At 48.9% G+C, this 13,565-nt stretch overlaps 1 protein-coding gene across 1 annotated transcript; it reads left to right on the top strand.

Annotated features, from left to right (window-relative positions):
* Positions 1-10,765: 10,765 nt before the first annotated feature.
* Positions 10,766-11,766, top strand: NPBWR1 (neuropeptides B and W receptor 1). Its single transcript, XM_038579239.1, has one exon. The coding sequence runs from the start codon at positions 10,771-10,773 to the stop codon at positions 11,764-11,766; it is 996 nt and encodes a 331-aa protein (XP_038435167.1). The 5' UTR covers positions 10,766-10,770.
* The last annotated feature ends 1,799 nt before the right edge of the window (positions 11,767-13,565 follow it).

Below are 13,565 nucleotides of genomic sequence, written 5' to 3' on the forward strand. Positions count from 1 at the left end.
TTCAATTTACTAATATACAGAATAACACCCAGTGCCCGTCACCCATTCACTCCCACCCCCCGCCCTCCTCCCCTTCCACCACCCCTAGTTCGTTTCCCAGAGTTAGCAGTCTTTACGTTCTGTCTCCCTTTCTGATATTGCCCACACATTTCTTCTCCCTTCTCTTATATTCCCTTTGACTATTATTTATATTCCCCAAATGAATGAGAACATATAATGTTTGTCCTTCTCCGACTGACTTACTTCACTCAGCATAATACCCTCCAGTTCCATCCACGTTGAAGCAAATGGTGGGTATTTGTCGTTTCTAATGGCTGAGTAATATTCCATTGTATACATAAACCACATCTTCTTTATCCATTCATCTTTCGTTGGACACCGAGGCTCCTTCCACAGTTTGGCTATCGTGGCCATTGCTGCTATAAACATCGGGGTGCAGGTGTCCCGGCGTTTCATTGCATTTGTATCTGTGGGGTAAATCCCCAACAGTGCAATTGCTGGGTCGTAGGGCAGGTCTATTTTTAACTGTTTGAGGAACCTTCACACAGTTTTCCAGAGTGGCTGCACCAGTTCACATTCCCACCAACAGTGTAAGAGGGTTCCCTTTTCTCCGCATCCTCTCCAACATTTGTTGTTTCCTGCCTTGTTAATTTTCCCCATTCTCACTGGTGTGAGGTGGTATCTCATTGTGGTTTTGATTTGTATTTCCCTGATGGCAAGTGATGCAGAACATTTTCTCATGTGCATGTTGGCCATGTCTATGTCTTCCTCTGTGAGATTTCTGTTCATGTCTTTTGCCCATTTCATGATTGGATTGTTTGTTTCTTTGGTGTTGAGTTTAATAAGTTCTTTATAGATCTTGGAAACTAGCCCTTTATCTGATATGTCATTTGCAAATATCTTCTCCCATTCTGTAGGTTGTCTTTGAGTTTTGTTGACTGTATCCTTTGCTGTGCAGAAGCTTCTGATCTTGATGAAGTCCCAATAGTTCATTTTTGCTTTTGTTTCTTTTGCCTTCGTGGATGTATCTTGCAAGAAGTTACTATGGCCGAGTTCAAAAAGGGTGTTGCCTGTGTTCTTCTCTAGGATTTTGATGGAATCTTGTCTCACATTTAGATCTTTCATCCATTTTGAGTTTATCTTTGTGTATGGTGAAAGAGAGTGGTCTAGTTTTATTCTTCTGCATGTGGATGTCCAATTTTCCCAGCACCATTTATTGAAGAGACTGTCTTTCTTCCAATGGATAGTCTTTCCTCCTTTATCGAATATTAGTTGCCCATAAAGTTCAGGGTCCACTTCTGGATTCTCTATTCTGTTCCACTGATCTATGTGTCTGTTTTTGTGCCAGTACCACACTGTCTTGATGACCACAGCTTTGTAGTACAAGCTGAAATCTGGCATTGTGATGCCCCCAGATATGGTTTTCTTTTTTAAAATTCCCCTGGCTATTCGGGGTCTTTTCTGATTCCACACAAATCTTAAAATAATTTGTTCTAACTCTCTGAAGAAAGTCCATGGTATTTTGATAGGGATTGCATTAAACGTGTATATTGCCCTGGGTAACATTGACATTTTCACAATATTAATTCTGCCAATCCATGAGCATGGAATATTTTTCCATCTCTTTGTGTCTTCCTCAATTTCTTTCAGAAGTGTTCTATAGTTTTGAGGGTATAGATCCTTTACATCTTTGGTGAGGTTTATTCCTAGGTATCTTATGCTTTTGGGTGCAATTGTAAATGGGATTGACTCCTTAATTTCTCTTTCTTCAGTCTCATTGTTAGTGTATAGAAATGCCACTGACTTCTGGGCATTGATTTTGTATCCTGCCACGCTACCGAATTGCTGTATGAGTTCTAGCAATCTTGGGGTGGAGACTTTTGGGTTTTCTATGTAGAGTATCATGTCATCGGCGAAGAGAGAGAGTTTGACTTCTTCTTTGCCAATTTGAATGCCTTTAATGTCTTTTTGTTGTCTGATTGCTGAGGCTAGGACTTCCAGTACTATGTTGAATAGCAGTGGTGAGAGTGGACATCCCTGTCTTGTTCCTGATCTTAGGGGAAAGGCTCCCAGTGCTTCCCCATTGAGAATGATATTTGCTGTGGGCTTTTCATAGATGGCTTTTAAGATGTCGAGGAATGTTCCCTCTATCCCTACACTCTGAAGAGTTTTGATCAGGAATGGATGCTGTATTTTGTCAAATGCTTTCTCTGCATCCAATGAGAGGATCATATGGTTCTTGGTTTTTCTCTTGCTGATATGATGAATCACATTGATTGTTTTACGGGTGTTGAACCAGCCTTGTGTCCCAGGGATAAATCCTACTTGGTCATGGTGAATAATTTTCTTAATGTACTGTTGGATCCTATTGGCCAGTATCTTGTTGAGAATTTTTGCATCCATGTTCATCAGGGATATTGGTCTGTAATTCTCCTTTTTGGCGGGGTCTTTGTCTGGCTTTGGAATTAAGGTGATGCTGGCTTCATAGAACGAATTTGGAAGTACTCCATCTCTTTCTATCTTTCCAAACAGCTTTAGGAGAATAGGTATGATTTCTTCTTTAAACGTTTGATAAAATTCTCCTGGGAAGCCATCTGGCCCTGGACTCTTGTGTCTTGGGAGGTTTTTGATGACTGCTTCAATTTCCTCCCTGGTTATTGGCCTGTTCAGGTTTTCTATTTCTTCCTGTTCCAGTTTTGGTAGTTTGTGGCTTTCCAGGAATGCGTCCATTTCTTCTAGATTGCTTAATTTATTGGCGTATAGCTGTTCATAATATGTTTTTAAAATCGTTTGTATTTCCTTGGTGTTGGTAGTGATCTCTCCTTTCTCATTCATGATTTTATTAATTTGAGTCTTCTCTCTCTTCTTTTTAATAAGGCTGGCTAATGGTTTATCTATCTTATTAATTCTTTCAAAGAACCAACTCCTGGTTCTGTTGATCTGTTCCACAGTTCTTCTGGTCTCGATTTCGTTGAGTTCTGCTCGAATCTTTATTAACTCCCTTCTTCTCTTGGGTGTAGGATCTTTGCTGTTTTTTCTCTAGCTCCTTTATATGTAAGGTTAGCTTTTGTATTTGAGTTCTTTCCAGTTTTGAATGGATGCTTGTATTGCGATGTATTTCCCCCTTAGGACTGCTTTTGCTGCATCCCAAAGATTTTGAACGGTTGTATCTTCATTCTCATTAGTTTCCATGAATCTTTTTAATTCTTCCTTAATTTCCTGGTTGACCCTTTTATCTTTTAGCAGGATGGTCCTTAACCTCCATGTGTTTGAGGTCCTTCCAAACTTCTTGTTGTGATTTAGTTCTAATTTCAAGGCATTATGGTCCGAGAATATGCAGGGGACAATCCCAATCTTTTGGTATCGGTTCAGACCCGATTTGTGACCCAATATGTGGTCTATTCTGGAGAAAGTTCCATGTGCGCTTGAGAAGAATGTGTATTCGGTTGAGTTTGGATGTAAAGTTCTGTAGATATCTGTGAAATCCATCTGGTCCAGTGTATCATTTAAAGCTCTCGTTTCTTTGGAGATGTTTTGCTTAGAAGACCTATCGAGTATAGAAAGAGCTAGATTGAAGTCACCAAGTATAAGTGTATTATTATCTAAGTATTTCTTCACTTTGGTTAATAATTGATTTATATATTTGGCAGCTCCCACATTTGGAGCATATATATTGAGGATTGTTAAGTCCTCTTGTTGAATAGATCCTTTAAGTATGATATAGTGTCCCTCTTCATCTCTCACTACAGTCTTTGGGGTAAATTTTAGTTTATCTGATATAAGGATGGCTACCCCTGCTTTCTTTTGAGGACCATTCGAATGGTACATGGTTCTCCAACCTTTTATTTTCAGGCTGTAGGTGTCCTTCTGTCTAAAATGAGTCTCTTGTAGACAGCAAATAGATGGGTCCTGCTTTTTTATCCAGTCTGAAACCCTGCGCCTTTTGATGGGGTCATTAAGCCCGTTCACATTCAGAGTTACTATTGAGAGATATGAGTTTAGTGTCATCATGATATCTATTCAGTCTTTGTTTTTGTGGACTGTTCCACTGAACTTCTTCTTAAAGGGGAATTTTAAGAGTCCCCCTTAAAATTTCTTGCAGAGCTGGTTTGGAGGTCACATATTCTTTTAGTTGCTGCCTGTCTTGGAAGCTCTTTATCTCTCCTTCCATTTTGAATGAGAGCCTTGCTGGATAAAGTATTCTTGGTTGCATGTTCTTCTCATTTAGGACCCTGAATATATCCTGCCAGCCCTTTCTGGCCTGCCAGGTCTCTGTGGAGAGGTCTGCTGTTACCCTAATACTCCTCCCCATAAAAGTCAGGGATTTCTTGTCTCTTGCTGCTTTAAGGATCTTCTCCTTATCTTTGGAATTTGCAAGCTTCACAATTAAATGTCGAGGTGTTGAACGGTTTTTTATTGATTTTAGGGGGGGATCTCTCTATTTCCTGGATCTGAATGCCTGTTTCCCTTCCCAGATTAGGAAAGTTTTCAGCTAGAATTTGTTCAAATACATATTCTGGCCCTCTGTCCCTTTCGGCGCCCTCGGGAACCCCAATTAAACGTAGGTTTTTCTTCCTCAGGCTGTCGTTTATTTCCCTTAATCTATCTTCATGGTCTTTTAATTGTTTGTCTCTTTTTTCCTCAGTTTCCCTCTTTGCTATCAACTTGTCTTCTATGTCACTCACTCGTTCTTCCACCTCGTTAACCCTCGTCGTTAGGACTTCTAGTTTGGATTGCATCTCATTCAATTGATTTTTAATTTCTGCCTGATTAGCTCTAAATTCTGCAGTCATGAAGTCTCTTGAGTCCTTTATACTTTTTTCTAGAGCCACCAGTAGCTGTATAATAGTGCTTCTGAATTGGCTTTCTGACATTGAATTGTAATCCAGATTTTGTAACTCTGTGGGAGAGAGGACTGTTTCTGATTCTTTCTTTTGAGGTGAGGTTTTCCTTCTAGTCATTTTGCTCAGTGCAGAGTGGCCAAAAGCAAATTGTATTGGGAAAAAGAGAAAAAGAGAGGAGAGAAAGAAGGAAAGAAAAGAGAAAGAGGAAAAAAAAAGGGAAGAAAAGAAAAAAAACGAGAAAAGAAAAAAAAAAAGAAGAAAAAGAGAAAGAAAAAGAAAGGAGAAAAAAAGGGGGTGGGGGAAGGAAACAAATCAAAAAGCAAAACAAAACAAAAACAAAACAAAAAAAAAGAACCACAGGGGAGTATCTTCTGATTCTGTGTTCTTTAAGTCCCTTGGCTTCTCCTGGAAGTTGTCAGTCTAGCTGATCTTCTGGGGGAGGGGCCTGTTGTGCTGATTCTCAGGTGTTAGCAGTTGGGGGAGCTGCTGTGCCCCTGCCTGGTGCAGGGCTCAGTGGGGGGTGTTTACCCCGTGAGGCCGCAGGAGGAACAGCCCCAGTGGCGGGGCAGCTCTGGAAACCTGGATTCAGCTCCGGAGCTCTCCGTCTGCAGGGCCTGGAGGCTCCGGGGCGGGGCCGCTGATCTGCTCAGCTCGGGGCAGGAGCGTCCTTGCTGTCCTGGGCCCTCCCGGCCTCTGCCTGTCCCGGGGGAGGCGGGATCCTGGGCTGTGTCCCGGCGCCCTGTGCTCCGGAGCCTGCGCTGGTGGATTCGCGCTCCCGGGCCGCGCAACCCCCTTCGCGGAGCCGCCGCCCGAGCCCCTCCGAGCTGCTCCTGGAACCGCGCAGCCCCCTCCGCACGGAGCCTCTTCCTCTGCCCGAGCCCCCCCAGCTGCTCCGGGTCCCGCCGTGCGCGCTGCAGCCCTTAGGGAGCTCGGCGCACTCTCCTGGGCGCGCAGTTGCTGTTACTGTCCCCGGGAGACCGAGGGCATCCCCGCCCTCCCGGGTCCTGCTCCACCTCCCTGCGAGCCCCTTTCCGCCCGGGAAGGTCGGTGCAGCTCCTGCTCCTCCGGGACGGGGCTCTCCTGTCCTGGGGACACTCGCCCCGGCCTCAGCCCGGCTCCTCGCGGGCCCCTCCCCCTTGGAGGCCTTTGTTTCTTTATTTCTTTTCCCCGTCTTCCTACCTTGATAGAAGCGCGAACTCTTCTCACTGTTGCATTCCAGCTGGTCTCTCTTTAAATCTCAGGCCGAATTCATAGATTTTCAGGATAATTTGAAGGTTTTCTAGGTAGTTTGGTGGAGACAGGTGATTTGGGGACCCTACTCTTCCGCCATCTTGCTCCTCCCCTCTCTTGGGAGGTTTTTGATGACTGCTTCAATTTCCTCCCTGGTTATTGGCCTGTTCAGGTTTTCTATTTCTTCCTGTTCCAGTTTTGGTAGTTTGTGGCTTTCCAGGAATGCGTCCATTTCTTCTAGATTGCCTAATTTATTGGCGTATAGCTGTTCATAATATGTTTTTAAAATCATTTGTATTTCCTTGGTGTTGGTAGTGATCTCTCCTTTCTCATTCATGATTTTATTAATTTGAGTCTTCTCTCTCTTCTTTTTAATAAGGCTGGCTAATGGTTTATCTATCTTATTAATTCTTTCAAAGAACCAACTCCTGGTTTTGTTGATCTGTTCCACAGTTCTTCTGGTCTCGATTTCGTTGAGTTCTGTTCGAATCTTTATTAACTCTCTTCTTCTGTTGGGTGTAGGAAAAAGAGACAAAAAAAAAGGAAAGAAAAGAGAAAAAGAAAAAGAAAAAAGGAAGAAAAAAAGAAAAAAAAAGAAGAAAGAGAAAGAAAGGGGGAAAAGGGGGTGGGGGAAGCAAACAAATCTAAAAGCAAAAAAAAGAAAAAAAAAAAAAACACGGGGAGTATCTTCTGATTCTGTGTACTTTAAGTCCCTTGACTTCCCCTGGAACTTGTCCGTCTAGCTGGTCTTCTGGGGGAGGGGCCTGTTGTGCTGATTTCCAGGTGTTAGCACTTGGGGGAGCTGCTCTGCCCCTGCCTGGTGCAGGGCTCAGTGGGGGTTGTTTACCCCGTGAGGCCCCAGGAGGAACAACCGCAGTGGCGGGGCCAGCTCTGCAGCCCTGGAGTCAGCTCCCACAGTCACCACGGAGCTCTCCGTCTGCAGGGCCTGGAGGCTCCGGGCGGGGCCGCTGATCTGCTCAGCTCCGGGCAGGAGCGTCCTCGCTGTCCTGGGCCCTCCCGGCCTCTGTCTGTCCTGGGGGAGGCCGGATCCTGGGCTGTGTCCCAGCGCCCTGTGCTCCGGAGCCTGCGCTGTAGGATTCGTGCTCCCGCCCTGCAGCCCCCTCCGCGGAGCCGCCCCCGAGCCCCCCGAGCTGCTCCGGGTCCCGCCGTGCGCGCTGCAGCCCTTAGGGAGCTCGGGGCGCTCTCCCGGGGCGCAGGTGTCTGTTAGTGTCCCCGGGAGCCCGAGGGCATCCCCGCCCTCCTGGGTCCTGCTCCACCTCCCCGCGAGCCCGTTTCCCCCGGGAAGGTCGGTGCAGCTCCTGCGCCTCCGGGACGGGGCTCTCCTGTCCTGGGGACACTCGCCCCGGCCTAGCCTGGCTCCTCGCGGGGCCCTTCCCCCTTGGAGGCCTTTTGTTTCTTTATTTCTTTTTCCCCGTCTTCCTACCTTGATAGAAGCGCGAACTCTTCTCACTGTAGCGTTCCAGCTGTTCTCTCTTTAAATCTCAGGCTGAATTCGTAGATTTTCAGGATGGTTTGAAGGTTATCTAGGTAATTTGGTGCGGACAGGTGACTGGGGACCCTACTCTTCCGCCGTCTTGCCCCTCCCCGAATTTTTACTTCATTTTGAAGAAAAGCATGTAGAACTAATAAGTTAATGAAGTGTGGGAAACTCAATAATAAAATAATAAATTTTAATCCAGAAGAACATGAGAGAGGAAAACAAGATAGGAGAAACAGAGAACAAAGAATAACAAGGTAGGTATACCCTAACTTTACCTATGACTACATTAAATACATTATGAACTAATTACTCCAATTCAAAGACAAAAATTGTCAGATTGGATCAAAAAACCTTTATTATATTTACATGGTATGTATTTTAAACATAAGGACATAGAGAGGTTTAAAGGAAAAAGATTTAAAAAAGATATTCTGTGATAATACTAAGAGAAATAGCTGTAATAATACTAAACAATGGAGACTACATACAAGAAGTAGTAACTCCGTTAAGGAAGGATATTTTATAATGATAGAAAGGTACAATCCACAGAATAATATATCAATCTTAAATTTGTGTGCACGTGCCTAACAAGACAGCATCTGGTTATGCAGTAAAAAATTAATAAAACTAAAAGCATGGAGAAAACTGTAATCATTTATTGGGTTTTTAAAAAAAGATTTTATTTATTTATTCATGAGAGATACAGAGAGAGACAGAGACATAGGCAGAGGGAGAAGCAGGCCCCCTGTGGGAAGCCTGATACTGGACTTGATCCTAAGGGATCATGACCTGAGCCAAAGGCAGATGCTCAACCACTGAGCCACACGGGTGTCCCTGATTGGTATTTTTTAAACATCTCTCAGTAACTAATAAAGCGATCAGATAAAGATACCAATAGAGAGAGAGGATTTAAGGAACATAATAAATTTGGCTAGTTGACATGCTCAGAGTTTGACACCCAACAAATGCAGAACACATATTATTTTCAAATATACATGAACTGATTAAAAAAATAACCATACACTGTAGGTCAGTGTTTCAACAAACACCAATGAATTGAAATCATATTGAGTATGTACTCTGTTCAGTGTAATTAAGCTAGAAATCAAGAATTTAAAAACTAGAAAATCTCCAAATATTTGCAAATTGAGCAATTTTATAACTATTTACATATATATGTATGCATACATATACATACAGTCTATATCCATTTATATCCATGTGTGTTATATATACATTATATATATATATATCATGTATAAGCTCTCTTTTTGTTTCACTTAACATTACATGATGTTTCCTTACATATTTTACCTCATGAACATAGCCTGATTTTCCTGTCATTTTCTTCATACAAAGCCTGAAACTGCAGAAGAGCCAAATTATGCAGATCTCAGTAAAAAAGAGAATGAATGGGTAAAGAAAGCCTTTGTATTTCTGCCTCCAGAGGCTTCTTCTGCTACTTCTAGTCTCCTTCTCAGTATCTTAGGACCTCTCTTCTAAAAATGCTTCATAAAGGACCAAAAAATGCACTTTATTTGGACTTAAGCCTGCTTTTGTAGGAAAGAAACACATAGAAACACAGAATCCTGTGTTTTAATTTGCTGCTCTCCCGAAGGGAAGGCAGAGGAAGAAAATAGGAAGGAGAAGAACTAATATTGAGTCAATTTCATCCTGTCCTCAAAGGTAAGGTGCCTAGTGTGAGTTCCCCTTTCTGTAGAGGAAGAACTCTGGCTCTGCGAGATTGGAACGTCGTAGCCCAGATCTGCCCCAGATCTGCCCCTCCTCTGCCTCACTTGGCCACACTGTTGAGACCACAGGTTGGTTCTCTCACTGGGAGAATCAGGAATGTGTGTAAAGGAATCAGGGCAGTGTATTGAACAACCTGAATATTTTAAGAAATATGCATTAAGTCACAGTACACTAAAAGGCTATGAGAAGCAGTTTGTCATTGTTAATAATCATTACTTATATGTATATTTAGAAAGACTGAAGTATCTCAAATTGTCCACCATTATTTGTTATTAACCGTCTTATAAAACCCCGAGAAAACTAGAATATTAGAAAACCGGTGATGTGCATTTTAAAATTACATTCACTTCTCCCTTCTGTATAGCGATGTAGTATAAATGTCACTTAAACTTTAAAATCACACTAGCCCATTTAGGGTATGGTGTTTTAAAAACTAGGATGGGAGCCTCAACTGCGTTTCTCTATTAAGAGAGACCACTAATAGCCTTGCTTTGTTTCTCTTAAATTTAATTCTTAACAGGAGAGCTTTTTATTAATTCAGACGGAGTGACGTTCATTGGGAAGGAAAAAAAGGATTTATGAGTAATGCGGCTCTCTGTCCCACCGCCGGCGTGAGGGTGGTGGGGGAGGCGGTGCGGGCAGCGCCGCGCAGTTGCGGCTGCGCCATCCCTAGGTTTCCCGGCGCGCAGGCTGGACCGGGGGACACGCGAGCTGCTGCCGGGGGCAGAGGCGGGGAGGCGGACCTTCGGTCCTCAAGGCGCCGCCGCCGTCCCCGCCGCCGTCCGCGCAGCTGTCCGCGCCGCCGTCCCCGCAGCCGTCCCCGCAGCCGTCCCCGCCGCCGTCCCCGCAGCGGTCCGCGCCGCCGTCCCCGCCGCCGTCCCCGCCGCCGTCCCCGCCGCCGTCCCCGCCGCCTCGTCTTCCGGCTGCTCCCGGGAAGGCGCCCCTTCCTGCGCCAGCCAGGTGAGACAGAGACTGCTGCCCAAGGTGCTTACCGGGGAGCACGCACGGAAGCTGGTGGGACCGGCGTTGGCCACGGCTGTCTTAGAGAAGAGGAGACGGGTTCGTAGTTTTCCCCTGCGGGGTAAGGGCTCTCTCTGGAGCACTTTGTTCGATGTATTCAACTGGTTGGGATAAGATTCCAACGGAGAGCGGAGGATCACACGGGGCAGATCCGGGGCGCCGCGCCACCCTCTCCCCCCCTCGACGCGGCCCCGGTCGGTGCGGTCGCACGTCGGCCGTCGTAACCGGCGCTTTCAATTCCGTGTTGCAGCCCGGGAGGTCCGCGGCGACCGTGGGCCGGAGGGACCGCCAGGAGCGCGCCTCCCCGGGAGAAGCCGCGGAAGGACCTGAAGCCAGGTCGGCGCAGAGCCGGGCCGGGGAGCCGCAGAGCCCCGCGGGCGTTGCTGGAGGGAACCGGGTCGCCGGCCCCCCGGACTCGCCGACATGCACAACGGGTCATCCTCGGAGCCGGGGCCCACCAACACGTCGTGCTGGGGCCCCGCGCCCGGCTGCCCCAACGCGTCCAGCCCGCCGCCGCCGCCGCCACTGCCGCCGCCGCTCGCAGTGGCCGTGCCGGTCGTCTACGCGGTGATCTGCGCGGTGGGGCTGGCCGGCAACTCGGCGGTGCTGTACGTGCTGCTGCGGGCGCCCCGCACGAAGACCGTCACCAACCTGTTCATCCTCAACCTGGCCGTTGCCGACGAGCTCTTCACGCTCGTGCTGCCCATCAACATCGCCGACTTCCTGCTGCAACAGTGGCCCTTCGGGGAGCTCATGTGCAAGCTCATCGTGGCCATCGACCAGTACAACACGTTCTCCAGCCTCTACTTCCTCACGGTCATGAGCGCCGACCGCTACCTGGTCGTGCTGGCCACCGCCGAGTCGCGCCGCGTGGCGGGCCGCACGTACAGCGCCGCGCGCGCGGTGAGCCTGGCGGTGTGGGGGCTGGTGACGCTGGTCGTGCTGCCCTTCGCGGTCTTCGCCCGGCTCGACGACGAGCAGGGCCGGCTCCAGTGCGTGCTGGTCTTCCCGCAGCCCGAGGCCTTCTGGTGGCGGGCGAGCCGCCTCTACACGCTCGTGCTGGGCTTCGCCATCCCCGTGTCCACCATCTGCGTCCTCTACAGCATCCTGCTGTGCCGGCTGCGCGCCATGCGGCTGGACAGCCACGCCAGGGCTCTGGACCGCGCGAAGAAGCGGGTGACGCTCTTGGTGGTGGCGATCCTGGCCGCGTGCCTGCTCTGCTGGACGCCCTACCACCTGAGCACCGTGGTGGCGCTCACCACCGACCTCCCGCAGACGCCGCTCGTCATCGCGGTCTCCTACTTCATCACCAGCCTGAGCTACGCCAACAGCTGCCTCAACCCCTTTCTCTACGCTTTCCTGGACGACAGCTTCCGCAAGAGCCTCCGCCAGCTGCTGGCCTGCCGCGCCGCCGCCTGACACCCCGCCCGCCCCGCGCCCCGCGCCCCGCGCCCCGCGCCCCGGTCCCGGCCGCGCCAGCTCGGGCCAGGGCAGAGGGAGCGGGCGCGCGCGGCTCTCCAGGGTCCTCTCGGGGCTGCGGTCTCCTGCCCCCACCCCTGAAACTTGCTGAAGACGCTTGGGCTCCGGCTCAGACCCGGGCAATCGGACGCGCTAGGACTGCCCCCGTAATTTGAATTCGCCAAGCCCTCTAGATGATCCACGAGCACACTAAGTAAGAGGATTTGTTGTCTCTGAGAGCGCACGCAGAGCTCCACCTAATGCCAAGGGGAACCCAGTTGACCCCCGAATCCGACAGGGTAAGGAAGGGAGGAAGAGGGCGGCAGCGCTGCTGGCAATCCCCGCCCGTTCCTCCCCTCTCCACCCACCCCAGGCCTTGGCAACCTCGGCTCGAGGTGGAGCGCTCCGTGCGGTCCTGGGACGCGGGGAGGCGGGGGTAGGGTGGGGGGCTGCGAGAGGCCCAAGGATGCCGCGGGCGCCCCCCGGCGTCGGCTCCGCGCTCTCCCTGCCCCTTGCTACTTGGGTTTCTGCAAGGACTGCCTGCGCTTTTGTCTAAAACTGGCGAGCAGCCTGCCCAGGACCTCGAGTGCTTCTCCGCTCACCCTCATCGCTGGAGAAAAGAGTCAAGGCCCGTGCGTTCTGCGCCCTCGCCCCCGAAGTGCGGGGGTCCGGCGGGGCGCGGAGTGTCTGTGCGTGCGTGTGCATCCCGCGGGGGCGGGGCTTGGCGGTGACTACCCACACCCGGGAGGAGAACAGTGATGATTCCCTCTTTCTGTGTTAGGTCCTTTTCTCTCTGCCTTTCCTTTTCCCTACTCCTCTCACTCGAGAAGCTCCACGACTCTCAGAGTTCGGGGGCACCCGGCTCGCCCTGCTCCGGGAGGCGGGGAGCGCGAGTCTCCCAGGCGCGCTGCTGCGGCGCCTCCTCGCGGAGCCTATTACCAGGCGCCGAGCTCTGCCTGCGAGCGCACCTGCTAACCTGCTAACCCGCGGTGTACAGCTCTGGGTTACCAGTCCTTGCTGCTTTCCGCAAATGACCAGTACCCCTGCGCCCCTTTGCCCCAGGTGCCCTCTCACGCCACCTGGAGCAGCTCGTTGCATTTCTTTGTGCGGGTATTGCTTTTCAGGACTGAGAACTTTATAAATATATATGTCCTAATCTCATAGATTTCTGTGAGGACTGAATGAGATTAAAAAAGTGAAATGTGTATCCATTCCTTTGATGCCTTTCCTCTCGTATTCTTCATCTCTTTCGGGAAGTTGAGACCACTGACGTCCTCATATTCGTCTCTAGCAGATTACTTTCCACAGGGAGCTCTCGATGACCCGGGCTTTAGTCAGTACGAGTCAGGTGAACCTGGTAAATAATCTAGTTCTGGAATCAGAAGGGAGCCCAGCCAGCACCCTATCTTTACCTTCACTTATGGGAGACGAAAATGGATTAAGAAGAGATTGAGGGGATCCCTGGGTGGCTCAGCAGTTCAGCGCCTGCCTTCGGCCCAGGGCTCGATCCTGGAGACCCGGGATCGAATCCCACGTCGGGCTCCCGGTGCATGGAGCCTGCTTCTCCCTCTGCCTATGTCTCTGCGCGCCTCTCTCTCTCTCTCTCTCTCTCTCTCTCTCTGACTATCATAAATAAAAAATAAATAAATAAATAAATAAATAAATAAATAAATAAATAAATAAATAAAAATAAATAAGAGGAGATTGAGGCTTGGATTTCCCAGCCATCTGCAGTTTACACCTCAGATGTGACGGCAGAG

Source organism: Canis lupus, chromosome 29, assembly GCF_011100685.1.
Source record: "Canis lupus familiaris isolate Mischka breed German Shepherd chromosome 29, alternate assembly UU_Cfam_GSD_1.0, whole genome shotgun sequence".
Taxonomy (NCBI): Eukaryota; Metazoa; Chordata; class Mammalia; order Carnivora; family Canidae; genus Canis; species Canis lupus.